We start from the raw sequence: 14,047 nt of genomic DNA on the forward strand, positions 1-14,047 counted from the left end.
GGAGCCACACATCCTGGCCCTCACCTGTGCACAGTCCAACAAAATCTGTAAAATCAGCACAGGCAAGGACCTGCCCACATGGGACAGCCAAGAATCTCTAATATCCTACCCACTGATAAGTGGGATGAACACTACAAAATAGGTTAAATCGAACAACTGGCAATAAAGATAAAACCTGCTTTTATCAAGGCAGTATGAACCAGCTATAATATTTGCAAAACCTCCAACACATGGAAGATTCCTATTAGGCTGACAAGATATTTGATTTACCTCTGAATCGTAGTCTGCAAGGATCCAGGGAAAGACAGGGTACTGCATGAGATCGTTATAGGATCTGCCTGCCAGAGTGTTCAAGTGCATCAGGTACTGGAAGTTGCTGATTTCTCCTCTCTTAAGGGAAACAGATAACAACACTGTGAAGTGTTCACTTTACAACAATTGAATGTCTGCGCTGCCAGACTGTCAAGGTGTTCAGCTCTCCCCAAACTTATGAAATTTACTTCAGTACTACAATGCTTACTCTACTTTTACTATAGTCCCTCCCCGTGCATTTTCAACAGTAAACCCATTTCCTATTTGATGATGATACAATGAAACATTAATACTACGAACTAAAACATTGAGGTACACTTTTGACAATAGCATATTCCACCTGTTTGAAACAGAGGATGCAGCTTATGTGCACTGATTAATTATGCATCACTACAAAATGTGGAATTTAATTAAAAAAAAAAAAAATCCCAAAATTTTCATACTTACTTCCCATCTTTGAGTAACAGACTTTTCTCCCACTAAAGTGCTAAGCAAGCCAGACCTAATGGGAAGAAGGAAGTGTGTTTTCTGACTTCGCAGTAATATCTGGGTTATATCTTCACAAGAAAATCCAAAGCTTTACAATGAAAACTTGTAAAATGTAACAATTAGAAAAACAGGGTTTGGTTCCTTTCTGCTTTAGCTGTGCCTTTTTTATTTCTAAATACAGACTGCTAACACTATACAAATTAACTGCGCAATTCAGCACAAATACAAAGGTATTTAACAGGCTGATGACGAGGAAAATATCTTTAACAACTCAGACTAACCTAATGCCTTTGGCATTCCAATTCCTTTTAGAATGTATCTGTATACTGATAAAGTTAATCTTGATAACATATATTAATTAGTAAGAAGATATACCACTACTGCCAATAATATTAAGTACAGTTAAATAACTGGAGCACAGCATCACTAGCAAGTTATTTTTGTAATGCCCAATTTTAACCTGAGGTTGCAGTCCTGTCCAGTGAACCCTGACCTTAACGCAAGCATCATTTATTTTCAACTGATGAGCTATAGAGCTTGTGAGGAACCAAACCACCTACCCTTGCTCTACGCTGGTGTTTGGCCTCTGTCCGGACACCGACTCGGAACTGTCAGTTAGAGATGGCACCACAGCCAAAAACCTGCATCAGCAGTTAAAGGAAAATAACATTAGTATTTCTATCCTGGGTACGTTGTCTTCTTAGAAACAGAGTGCATTTATTACAATTACAAAGTTCATTTTGAGCAGCTCCATAACACCTTCAACAACACTGAATGACCCTTTTCTCACCGAACACACACCCCAAGTTTCATACGCAGGCATCAGCACTTCCAAGTGCTCCTTTTGTGCAGCACCAGGTTTGTTACCAGGTTGTCCACTGCCTGATGCCCATCACCCTGCAATCTGCATCTGGTTGTTATATGTTGTAGGCTCAACAACAGGTATTTGGAAATATTCAGATTAAATGTTTTAAACTTAACTTATTTTACAATACCTTTGATAAACTTTGTTTCTAATCCCTTTTTGGAAAGCTAGAAGATAGTTCCGTCCGTCTCCTGAGAAAACTTCAATTGCAATTGGCTGAAAACAAAGAGGACAAACCCAAGTCAACACTAACACATTTGCTCGTCTCCTCTGAAGGTCAGACATAGGCACAGAACAGTTTAGTCAGACTATGTCACATCTGACACAAAATTATGGTGAAGCAGACTTTGCTTAGTGCAGACAGCTGTTTTATTTTTGCAACACTAGAATTCACTAATTCACTCAATAAACGAAACCACTGTAAACAAAATGCTCAAACATAGGGGTCTGACTTAAGCAATTCAATTTCAACACAATGAGCAGCTTCACTTTCCAAATACTGATAATTGCTTTTGAAAAATGACTACATTGTTAACAAATTCTGAAGTTGACTCCTCAATCCAAATATGGTGTCTGAGCTACCTGCAAAAGGTATCTCCTTTTATGTACTTCCTTGATATCTTCATAGGCAAAAATGCTGCATGTTCTTTTAAGTTGACTTGGACCTTGCCTTGCTCCCCTGGGTATGATTGGCTCATGCATCCTGCAAATGAGCATAAACAGTCAAGAAAAAAGGGATTAAAAAGAAGATAAATTAAAATAATTATTCTCTTAATTCATATGAGAGTCCAGTTACAGAAACAGCCAATTTTCACAATATACCATATCACACAGAGGAAACTACTCCTGAGGTCTTTACGAATCTGACATTATTTTGGAGTTGAACTCTCAAAAACCTCATTAAACAGTTCTTGCTCAGCTATTAAAGACTGATGAAGTTCACTATTAATTGACTCACTTTGGAGGCAGTGTCTCAATATCTCTTATTTCTCTGGTGGCTGTCATTGTAAATCCATCAATGACATAGAAGTGCTCTTTCCCAAAGAGCAGGAGCCCTTCGCTGGTGTCAAGGCCCTGAACCCGAGCACAACGGTACATGTGCTGAATCTGTAACGAAAAGCAGACATTTGGCAAAAGCAGGTCAACAAACTCAGGCTCAGGCCATTGCTTTGTTAGAACAAGCCCCAGACACTCTTTTATCACTTGCAGATACAGCCAAAGTCTGCATTTTTTTCCCCTTAATCAGAGATATACCTAACATTTGCAATTAGCAATTGGGGAGGGAGTTAAATAAAACCTCCTCTGTATAATACAGATTTACGTATTTACCAACTCATCCACTCATTCCATGCTTCTTGAGCATATTTTAGAACCTGTAGCCCACATGAATGTGATCACAAATTTACTGGTATACTTCAGACAAACTCTAGAATGCTTAAATATGCAGCATGGCAGCTCAACACTATTCTTGGGGATACAATACCAGTTCTCAAGGTTTTTTATCCTAACAAAGGGAAAAATTAATTATAGACAGTTTCCCAAGTTCAGTGTTTATATTTTCAATATATACTTTCTCTCTGGACTCATTAAGCAGACAGAATAATAATCCAAGCATGGGATAACTTGCAGCTTTCATTTTGAGACAAGTTCTTTCTAACCTAGCAGGCAGAAGTAAAGAAAAAGAATGTTTCCAGCACAGGGTTTTCAGCTCAGGACCTCTTTGAACCAGAGCACAAGTTTGGTTTCACAGAAGAAGCTGATGGAACATTAAGCAAATTCAGCTGTAGATCAGGGAATGTATTTTGGACATTTATTCAGGCCTCCAACATGTCATGCAGAAATTCTGATATAGTAAGTGCTTAGTGTGTTTGAAGTACACAGTACCTTCTCTCCTTCTTCAAGGAGTCGAAGTAAAGTTGTATTGTCAGTCTTCTCCTCTTCATCAATTGAGCTTCCCTCAGCAATCTGATCCTGCGATTGCTCCTGGTTCTCATCATCTCCTCCATCAGGAGCAGAGCGAGATCGTTTCAGGGGAGGCTTCACCAGGCCTGGAAAAGAAGAATAGAGATAGATAGATAGATATATAGATAGACAGACAGACAGATAGAAAGGGGCAAGCAAGGGGCAAGCAAGGGGCAAGCCAGACACACAAAAATTTCACTTCGCAAAACCTACTGAACTTTAAAATTGCTGATGCAATGCTCAGACAGAAAACTAAGAATCCTACAGGATCTTAATGCAAACACATGAGAAGATACAAAGGCAGATAAATTTAAAGAAAACAGTTCAGGACAGAACAAATGATCTAACCTTTGACTCTTGCAATAGTGTCCTCCCCGTGTTCTGGCTCCTGCTGAGTTGTTTCACCCACTGTATTCTCTTCTATAGTGTCCTGGAAGACTGCAGCGTTTCCAGAAGCCAAGCGCATGTAGTACTCCTTACTGTCGTAACTTATAGCTCTTCGGTAACGAGCAGGTTTCTTAGAAATAATTGAAGAAATGGCTTGGTCAGTCAACTCCTCGCTCACGTCAGTGAACGTGTTTCAGGAATACTGTGTGCAGCACAGTGCATGCCCATCAAGTGTTTTGTGCGTGCTCAGATATACACCAACACAGACAGACACAGAGACTCTGCAGCAAATCTAATCTGCAGGCTCATTTCCTAATTCAGCCACGCAAGTAATAATGGAGTTGCAGAAATGTCTGCAAATAAACCTACAACATGGGAAATAAGGGGTATGGCCAGTATGTTCTGAACTGTTACAAAAGGCTGGGATACTTGTGCTTAAGACTGACAGATCAGCCAGCCATGTTATTGTTTTTCCTAACTCCCTACAACACACGCAGCTTATTCATTAGCCAGCTACTTCTTTACTCGGCAACAGTTTGAATAAAAAACTGCCTCAAGGAAAGATACAAATATGTAGAAGTTTATATGAACCAAAATCAGCCAGTGACTGCCTTTGAGGCTCAGAAATGATTAATTAATTCAGTTGTTTCTTGTTTAGTAAGGGTTCTGATGGTTTGCAGGCAGGAGACCAGCCCAAGAAGATCCATTGAACCGAAGTACTTCTTCGAGCACTGTCTGTACCTTTGGGTAACGACAACGGATTATGATACACTTCATTTTGGTGGTGGTGTTTTGTTTGATTGTTTGGTTTGATTTTGGGAGGGATTTTTTTTTTTGTTTGCATTAGTTTTCCTGAGGGCTTTTTTGATGTTTTTATTGTTGCTGTTTTGTTTCACTTTGGTTGGTTGGTTTTTTCGTTTGTCCATCCTGTCCCCCACCACAGGCAATTCTTATGTTCCTCACTTGATTATGGAGGTAGAATTTGAAATAGAAGTAAAAACTAAATGAGGACAACAGATATATTAGAGTGATCACAGAGGATACAAGTGAAGACAAAATAGGTATTAAATAGACAAGAACCTTTCCAAAATTAAAACATACTGATGCACTTGGATAGAAGAAAACCCATCGATGTTAAACTGCAGTTGAAAATTTTCTTCTCTGACTACTGTTTAACCCCACCCTCTAGAAAGCTCACTTTGTCAATATGTTCAGTTCTCCAGCAGAAATAATTTTCTTTGGTTTTGTTTTGTAGCTTTATTCCCCATGGATGTTGAAATTAGATTGATAAAATTACAAAATATTATTATAAATCCAGTTCAATGCTTTAGATTTATGTAGAACTATATAATATCACCTGCCATTTCAGTCAAGATTTTCCCTTGTTCACTTTTGCAGTAATAACTGGAAATCAATAAAATGTGATTTTTTTGTTGTTGTTCATCTCTGTGATAGTACAATGGGAAAATAAATGACCCATAAAATCAAATTAGCTTCATTACACATGGATGCTTGGGACAACTAAGAGATTAAGATCAGCAACAGCGAGATTTATTATTTCAGGTCAAACTGGCTACACACAAAATCAAAAATTTAAGGCACTGTGATCTAATTTGCTCACTTATGCTCAAATAGGTCTTTACTCATCACCACAAAAATGCCACTTCTGTGACACTTAACACCTCTGTGAAAACAATTTATGTACAGCCTACAAAAAAAACCCCAAACTAGCGCTGCTGCATGAAGAAACAAACACAGCAACAATTTATGATCTATTCCGTATAACTGAATGATTTTCATTCATATGTATTAGTTGTCATTGTCATATGCAATTCAAAAGAAGAGAACACATTAAAGACTGTACTTAGTGATGGGCAAGACTGCAAATGTAATTTAGCAGAGAAGCAGCATAACACTGAAATGCTCACAGAGCAGCCACTTCCAAATAAGTCTGTTATTTCCAAGGCAGGATTCCTGTTTTTTAAACAAACGTACATTTCATTAATAGTAAAAGTGAACAGAAGAGTCAGGTAAGACAAAATTAACCTGGGCTCTAATAAAAGTAGGCCCGTTCCAGCCCATTATTGCCAAAAAGGAGAAAAACTGCTCAGCGGATCCTCTCTTAGAATGAAAGACCTTCCCAGTAAGTGCTTCCAAGTGACCGTGTTGCCCATTACTAAACATGTTACACAGACCATTAGTTCAGATCCTGAAGCCACAACACTTCCCACAGTGAGAACAGTGAGAGCACAGCGCAACACAGCCGGTTAGTGTGCGAAGAAGTTAACATCTACAAAGTTTTATTAGGTGAAGGCTGAGGAGAGCACAGTAACATCTTCTAATGTGATTACTGAAAAAAATCTTTAGGCCTGGAAAAACTTACTGAAAGAGCAAGTTGAAAGCCAAACGTAGAAGCTATGTTAAGGTTGCCTAACATGCAGTAGGAAAAAAAAAGTATTTATTTTACATTGTTTCAGTCAGTGTATTTGTTTCTTTACCTTTTGAGGAATGGTATCATCAGGTGTCTCGGGAAGTCTACTTGAGATGTCAGACTGAAAACAGGGCATCAATTATATAAACATCAGAAAAAACACTTCTGAGAAGAATGTACGATGGCACGTTTTCCACTTCATGTGAATTAGAATGTCACTACAGCTATTGTGTGTCAGATTGCAAGTAGACAAACATACATAATAGTTTAAAACTGGTTCTATGATATTTTTTGTTTGTTTGTTTGTTTTAAGTACTCTGACACTCATGCTTGATTTGAGGAAAAAACATCCACGCATGCCTAAAAAGACACAATAAAGACTGCTGCATTTCTTAAACAGCAATCCAAAGTGAACAGGAACTAACCGCCAAGCTTTCGAAGGCCACATGCATTTCTGCCACATAGCCCACATTCGTATTTTTGGATGGATGAAAGTACATTTCACAAATGCACCCAAAGCAAGGCCTGTAGCCTGTTCCATTTTTTTTTTTTCCAGATCACTGTTTACCACATCATTTAATATAAGGCCAAGAACTCAGCCTGAAACCTGCCATTGTTACACAGCTTCTCAGCCTCCAGAGGCTTGTGAAGATGCCTCCATTGTTCACTGGCAGGATCACCCAGCTGATGCAAACACACCTCATTTTACATTGCAATGCTAGTCTTCCAATTCACTTAGTTTGGAGCCCAGTGGTTCAGTCCCTTCCCTGAATATACTATGAAGAACAAGACCTCACCAGCCATTTAGGTCATACAGACAGAATACCAGATAATATTAACACAGTAAAGCACATTTCTTAAGACAAACATGTAAAGTAGTATGGATTTTACAAGAGTGCATAAAATTACTCATTGCAAAATTTTGTATGCTTACCAGCAAGTTTGTTTCTTGCTCAGCTTCGGGCATGTAGGGATACTGAATATAAAACATGTCGTTTCGCACCATCTTCTTCCTCATTCTGCAGGGACCCTCGGTCATCTCTAGCATCCACTTGTCAAGATGGGAGCCAATGGGGGGACCCCACAAACCTCGCTCTCGTAGTAACTCATATTCAATTTGAGACCACTCTTCCGTCACGTATTTTAATGCATTCTGCTGACGCTGAATACAAAGACATTTGTATATTTGTCAAAAGTGATGTTGTTAAGCCTGTCTCTGATGTTGGCAAAGACATTTTCACTACATTACAGAAAGATGCATAATAATTCAAAAATCTAGCAGCATTTTCTAGCATCTCTTAATGATATTTCCAGAGTCAGTTACCATAAAAGCAGGGCTCATATTGTAATCTTCTCAACAGGAGGAGGAAAAAAAAAAAAGAAAAGAAAAAAGAAAAGAAAGGTAAAAGCTCTGGTTTTGGTTTTTATCTTTAATTGAATGCATTGGTAAATGGCAAATATGCCAGAAATGTAACATTAATCCACAGATTTTGAAGAAGGATTTTAGGTATGAAAACAAAAATTCTTTTGGAGGCCTTCCCTGTTTGTATTTACACTGAAGAGAGAGGTTAATTAAGTTAAATGAAAAGTTAATCTAGTTTGAACCAAAGCACTTTGGGGCTGCTTCAAAGAAACAGCAGGGTACAGTCTCTTTCTGCTGCTGCATGATTTGGGAAAGGCACCACAAAATTTTATCTGTGTTACTATAAAAGTAGTGTTTGTACACAATGCTTCTACGTATCTTTTAAGTTTTTTCTACAATGGTTTAGTAAGGCAGCATATCCAGCATACTTTCAATCTCTCTCTTTCCACCCCCTGTCCCTACTGCTAAGGAAAGGCTACTCAAGCTTCTTGGAAAAAAAAAGAAGTTTTAACTTATGCAACATTGCTACAGGAGTTTTCATCTACAACCAAATCAGAATTAGTTTCCTCATTTGTTTATTTGCATAAAAAATCCCTTAAAATAATATCTTTATGTAAATATACAAGAATTTACTGATGACATCATAATATTTTACAAGCCCTGTACTGAGAAACAGCATCAGTATAATCTAACAGGTCAAAATACCAGTGTCAGGCAACTAATCCTCTGAACCATACCTCCTGATATTCCTTATACTGCATATCAACCAGGTCCCGAACCACTGCAATGTGAGTGAACATCCACTGGGAAATTTCCTAATACAAAGATAAAAGGACAGACAGAATGACACTTCATAAAAGCAGGCTTGAATTGAATGAAAAGCCTATGAACACATCACCCTTGCTAACTTGCTCAAAAGGGACAGTTTCTTAAAAAAAATTACTTAGATGATGAATTTAAAACTAATGCATGCAACAGTATTTAAGGCTTTGTTTGTGTTTTTATTATTCTTTTTTTTAAAGGCAGTAAATTCATGTATGGGGATACCCTTTAAAAGAAACTGGCAAACATTTGGAAAATATTCCAAGCATGTGACTAAAAGTTCAGAACAGTCCCAAACAGCTAAAGATTGGCACTAACTGACAAATACTATTACTTTTCCCTATTTCATTTTGAGTAACATTTCGTGGGTGCTGCCTAGTTTGTTGGAAATCCTGAAGCACTCCACTCCATGCCTCAATACACCTGTTTTCACTTCATGCTCCCTCTACTGGTAACAGACAGAAATGGTTCCTTGTCAGCTCAGTTTATGAGTTTCTTCCTTTTTATTAATATTTTAATGTGTATGCCTGGCCACCAGGAAAATAACCAAGAACACCAGGAATTCCTTTTTTTTTTTTTTTTTTGTCTTTAAACAAAGCCACTGAATAATTTTCAGATCAGTAAAAGAACTGGAAGCAGGGTTTGTTTTTTTTTTTCACAGGTCACAATTAACTCCCAGTACCCAGCAGTTATAAATTACCTTGTGGCAGGAATCCACCTGCCCTCTTCAGCCCTACATCTCCCCACTGTTTCAAATGCTAATTACAATAAGAATTCAATCCTTCAAAACTTTCAAACCCTTCTTTCCTTTGTTTTCAATGCCTCAAATATTTTATACAAATTGCCTGCAATGCACTACCAAGTACTGTCCTACTGAGAGCACACAGCTCTACCACTGCTGTGCTACGCTGCTCTCTTTTTTAATTTTTATTTTTAAGCAGGCAGGTTTCTAAAGTGAATGTCCAGTTCTACCAGTACATATTGTTTTGCTGAACTCCTCTCTGTAGTACAATAAAAATAGAGCAAAGCAGCGTTTGTTTAGTTATGATATATAAAATGTTAATTTAAAGGTTTTTGTGATTCATATAATCTTGGGTGTAGAATGAAGAAAAGGACAAGCACCTGTCTCACAGCTTCCATTTCAGGGCGGTATTGTAATTTGAATTTAAGATCCAGACAGCAAAGCAATAAAGTATATATGTAACCAAAACCAACTGAACAGACTTGCCAACGACAAAGAGCTTAACTCTTGGCTTAATCTTGCAGATATGCAGATGCTCCTACTAGATTAGGACACGCAGGAGCAAGATGCCCAGTCTGGATATTCAAAAAGGGGAAAACCAAACACCAGACACCACTGTACACCCAGCAGGACTCCTTACATTGGGATATTTACTGCAAACCCTGCACATATATTGCTGGATTTTAGATTGCATGTTAGTAATGGATAAAAATTACCTGCGTAGAGAGGTTGTGTTTGTTGAGCCCACTCTCCTTGCGGTTTCTCCTGGAACCAGTCAGTTTAGAGAGGCCGAAGCCACTGCTAACTCGTGAAAGTTTTGACTGCGTGGCTGGAACCAAAGCCTCCCCTCTACTGATGCATTTCTTCTCATGAGCTGAAAATCAAAGATAAATTGTTAGGGGTGTTTTTTAGGGTTCCCCCCACCCCCACCGCCTTTTTTTTTTTAGTAGAATAACCTTTTCTGCCGCTTCAAAAAGGTGGCTGTTTGGGGGCTGGGCTTTGTGTATGTGTGGTTTTTTGGTTGGTTGGTTTTGGGGTTGGTTTGTGTCTTTTAAGAGCAGTCAGCAGCATTCACATTTACGTCAAACATTCATGACTTATGTGAAGAAAGATCTCCAGATGAAATTTAGGAATTGCTTGCATTTTGAAAATTTGTTACTCCTTCTGTCGATTATTAGGGCCCATGAGCTATGAATTCTGTCCTCATCTGAAGAGGTGAAAACCAGTTAGGTATAATAAAATCATCACCTAGCCTCCCCTCCACTCCTGCCAATTTTAATTTTGCTGAATTGCATCTCTTAAAGAACAAGTGGGCATTCCCAAGACAGAAGACAGCATCTGGAGAAATAGTTTTTTTTCTCAAAACAGTTACAAAGATAAAATTTATAAAACTTTTGTCATAAACAGTACATAGTAGCACCTGCTCCCCCCTCAAACCAAACCAAAGCAAAACAAACAACACCTCAAAAACCCTCAAACAGCTGAGATGCAATCTCTGTACCCAAAAACAACCTAAAACATGACCCCACTAAACAATCTGGCAGCAAAGTATGCTGTTTTGAGCAGAGAAGCCAGGTGGGCCTACTGCATCTTTTTGTGCACATACAGCCATCCTGGCTGATAGTCAAATCTGCAACACTACTGTGCTTAATTCAAGACTGAAGTAAAAAAAAAAAATGTCAAAGCTCAGTTCAACTCTTTCAACAGTTTGTAGTTCTCCCAATATTCAGCTAATGAATCATACTGTGCATCAGTTACCTTTGAGTCAGAAAGTGCATGCTCACATTCCTCACTGTTTCTCTAATTATTCCTTCTCTAAGCTGTCTTCTTTTAAAAGCACTACTACTTTTTTATAACAATAATGTCTCCAAAGATCCTTCACTCTAGTAAAAACATTTCTGAAAATATACCAACTATCAGTGACATACTGGAAACTCGAACAAACATGAGAAACAGGGAGAAAGCAGATCTAGAAACACAGAAACCACAAAAACAAGTATTCCAAGTTTCCAAAAGCACTTTCTGTACATCCGGGTTAATCTCAATACCTTCAGAGCCATGTAGTTGTCAAAGGAGTCATGTCCCTGGAATTTTATATCTATTGTCTAAGCTCTCACTAATTCAGTCCAGCAACAGTTGGCCTTCATTACATGGGCACACAGCTAACTCATGCTTAACTTGCTGTCCACTGGGATTCCCAGGCCCTTTTCCTGCAAAGCTCCTTCCTATGCTGAACAGGAAATTTCCCAGCAAAGAAGGAGAAGTCAGGGAGTCACTGCTGCTAGAGAAGGGCTGCTCAGTCACACATTTGCAACCGGATCACCAGAACGAGTGTTTGCAGGCTGCACCCAGACATGTTCAGGAAGGGTTCCCCCCTCTCTGCCTGGCACATCCGATCCCAAGAAAGGTAATACAGGTCACCCTGAGCCAAGTGTTCATGGGAAGGTGCTAAATGACTCCATCACCATAATCCACAATATGCTACTTGGTGCATGCTCATGCACACAGGACACTACTGAGATCACCAAAAGCATTGAATAAAGGCCCTGTGTGCAGCACAGTGTAGGTATATCCTACACACGGCACAGTGTACATATATCCTACCCATGGCAGAGTTTCTGAATGAGATACGTTCAGTGCTGCCAGCTTAGAGCATTTACTGCCACACAAAATCTCAGCCTGTATTAAAACATCCAGTGCATATGGTTCACTTCAGGAAAATCTACCATTCAGGACAGGTAAATTTTCAGTTACACTTACCCAAATGATTCTGCCAACACTTTAAACTTGCTTCCTCAATAAAAGGTCTTGCAACAGTTATATCCACTTGACCACGATCATTGACAGGCAATGTCACTTTGAAAGCTTCTTCCAGAACCTGTTTTTTACTATGGATTAGCTCTGTCCACACTCTGTTTATGGCCTTTAAAAGAAGCTGGCGACCTGCATAAGTACATCATCACAAACAGCAAGGTCTCTATGGTGCTTATAGAATCGGTAAGTTTACAGTAGTGAACTGAAGAATTTCTGCCATTATACTCTAGTTTCTTGCCCTCTTGCATAACTTGTGAAATATCTTTGACCAGACTGCCTCTTTTTACCATTTATATGCTATCAGAAAGTATCAAACAATTAATTTTGGTATGTTTTTCTCTGAATCTGAAACACTGGCTCTGATTAGTTGCGATCCTTCTCCCACATCCATCTATCAACAAAATGAGATAAAAAAAACTCTTATAGAAATATATGCCTATATACAAACATACTTCCATATATTATGCTTTAATATTTTACATAAGTACACACCCACATAAATACTGAATATATTTATATGTAAAAAAAAACCCATCACTGAATCCCTTCTTCCACAGCTAGTTCATAAATTTCCTTTGAGTGAAAGATCCTGAGGATGGCACTGAATAATAATTTTACACCTTATACCAATAATTTCATAGCTATGCTCACGTAAGATCCAGCTGATACAAAAGCATTGTGCACACTTAAAATGACCCATTTCTATTGCATTCAACTCACTGCATATAAACCAGTATTTCTAATTCTGGTGCATGTCCAGAAAACAATGAAGAGCTCTCTCTATTTTAATAAAACAGTAACTTATCCTGGATATGTCTGTCTTGGAATTTTTAAGTGATTTTATCTATTTTTTATCTATTTTAATATACACACAGCCCTAAAAGTAACTGGGATAAAAGATTAGTGATGACAATACAGAAGTGACATTAGCAGACATCTGTGACTCACAGATTACCTTCACTGACATCTTGATTGTAGACTCCATCTGGTTCTATATCAGAGGGGATCATTATGTGCCAAGTTGTCATCCTGGCTTCTGCTTCCAATCCAAACCCATCAACATTGCTACAAATACACAACAAATTAACAACAACTAGAAAAAAATACAAGCTAAAGTGTTTGATTCCCTGTGACAGTATCGCAAGGATTAATATGTGACACTACAGCAATGTATCTTCACTTCTGTCCACTTGAATTCTGGCAAACCTGCAGTCACAAGCTAAACTAAAGGCTTATGAAAAATCACGCGTCATGGACGCTGATGTCACTGGAGGAAGACGGTGGTATTTGCAGAAACACAAAACAGCTGAGGCCATAAACAAAGAACATGAGGGTTTCTGCTGCTGATGCTTCCTAAGTGTCTTTGAATGAAACAAATTGTATGTCTTTTTGGAAAAATAAAACAAAAAAGCCAGGTGGGCGTTTGTAGCAATGCAGAAAAGTTGGTGTCTACAGCATTTGTCACTGGCATCTGATTAAATGCTTGACTGGACTTATTCAATGCTGTACATCCAAGTACTAAGCTACAGAATTTATATGAAATTATTCAACAGACAATAAATCTAGTGACAGATCCCTTTCATTATTAATTACTTAACACCAGTGTTTCTTTCTACCTTGAAAACATTTCAAATTACCAAAGCACAACAACAAAATGGTTAGATGAGCACCCAGGTCAGTATTTTAAAATACCTTTGCAAAAAGAGGTACGAAACTGTTCTGTATATCTGGGGTCTTCAAACCTGGTTTTGTTTCAAAACAAATCACTTAAGCTTGCTTGCATTTCATGGGATTCATAGGGCATCATTGCTGAGAGAGAACAGGTGATTTTAATACTTCACAGACCTGGTTCTGGAATGA

At 38.3% G+C, this 14,047-nt stretch overlaps 1 protein-coding gene across 6 annotated transcripts in view; it reads right to left on the reverse strand.

Moving 5' to 3' along the window:
- Positions 1–14,047, reverse strand: part of WDFY3 (WD repeat and FYVE domain containing 3) — a 170,269-nt gene that overhangs the window by 22,446 nt on the left and 133,776 nt on the right. For 5 of the 6 annotated variants that reach the window (XM_082050896.1, XM_082050897.1, XM_082050895.1 and 2 more), the window contains 14 exons: positions 13,143–13,252; positions 12,134–12,316; positions 10,090–10,247; positions 8,547–8,624; positions 7,381–7,608; positions 6,514–6,567; positions 3,977–4,145; positions 3,551–3,714; positions 2,625–2,773; positions 2,249–2,369; positions 1,797–1,882; positions 1,362–1,442; positions 760–814; positions 271–390 (listed from right to left, as the gene is read on the reverse strand). In XM_082050896.1, coding sequence (XP_081907022.1) covers positions 271–390; positions 760–814; positions 1,362–1,442; positions 1,797–1,882; positions 2,249–2,369; positions 2,625–2,773; positions 3,551–3,714; positions 3,977–4,145; positions 6,514–6,567; positions 7,381–7,608; positions 8,547–8,624; positions 10,090–10,247; positions 12,134–12,316; positions 13,143–13,252 — 1,756 coding nt within the window. The remainder of the gene's footprint in view (positions 1–270; positions 391–759; positions 815–1,361; positions 1,443–1,796; positions 1,883–2,248; positions 2,370–2,624; positions 2,774–3,550; positions 3,715–3,976; positions 4,146–6,513; positions 6,568–7,380; positions 7,609–8,546; positions 8,625–10,089; positions 10,248–12,133; positions 12,317–13,142; positions 13,253–14,047) is intronic. The other variant, XM_082050894.1, reaches the window with a different exon arrangement.

The sequence above is a fragment of the Streptopelia decaocto genome (genome assembly GCF_964273445.1).
Source record: "Streptopelia decaocto genome assembly, chromosome: 4".
Classification (NCBI taxonomy): Eukaryota; Metazoa; Chordata; class Aves; order Columbiformes; family Columbidae; genus Streptopelia; species Streptopelia decaocto.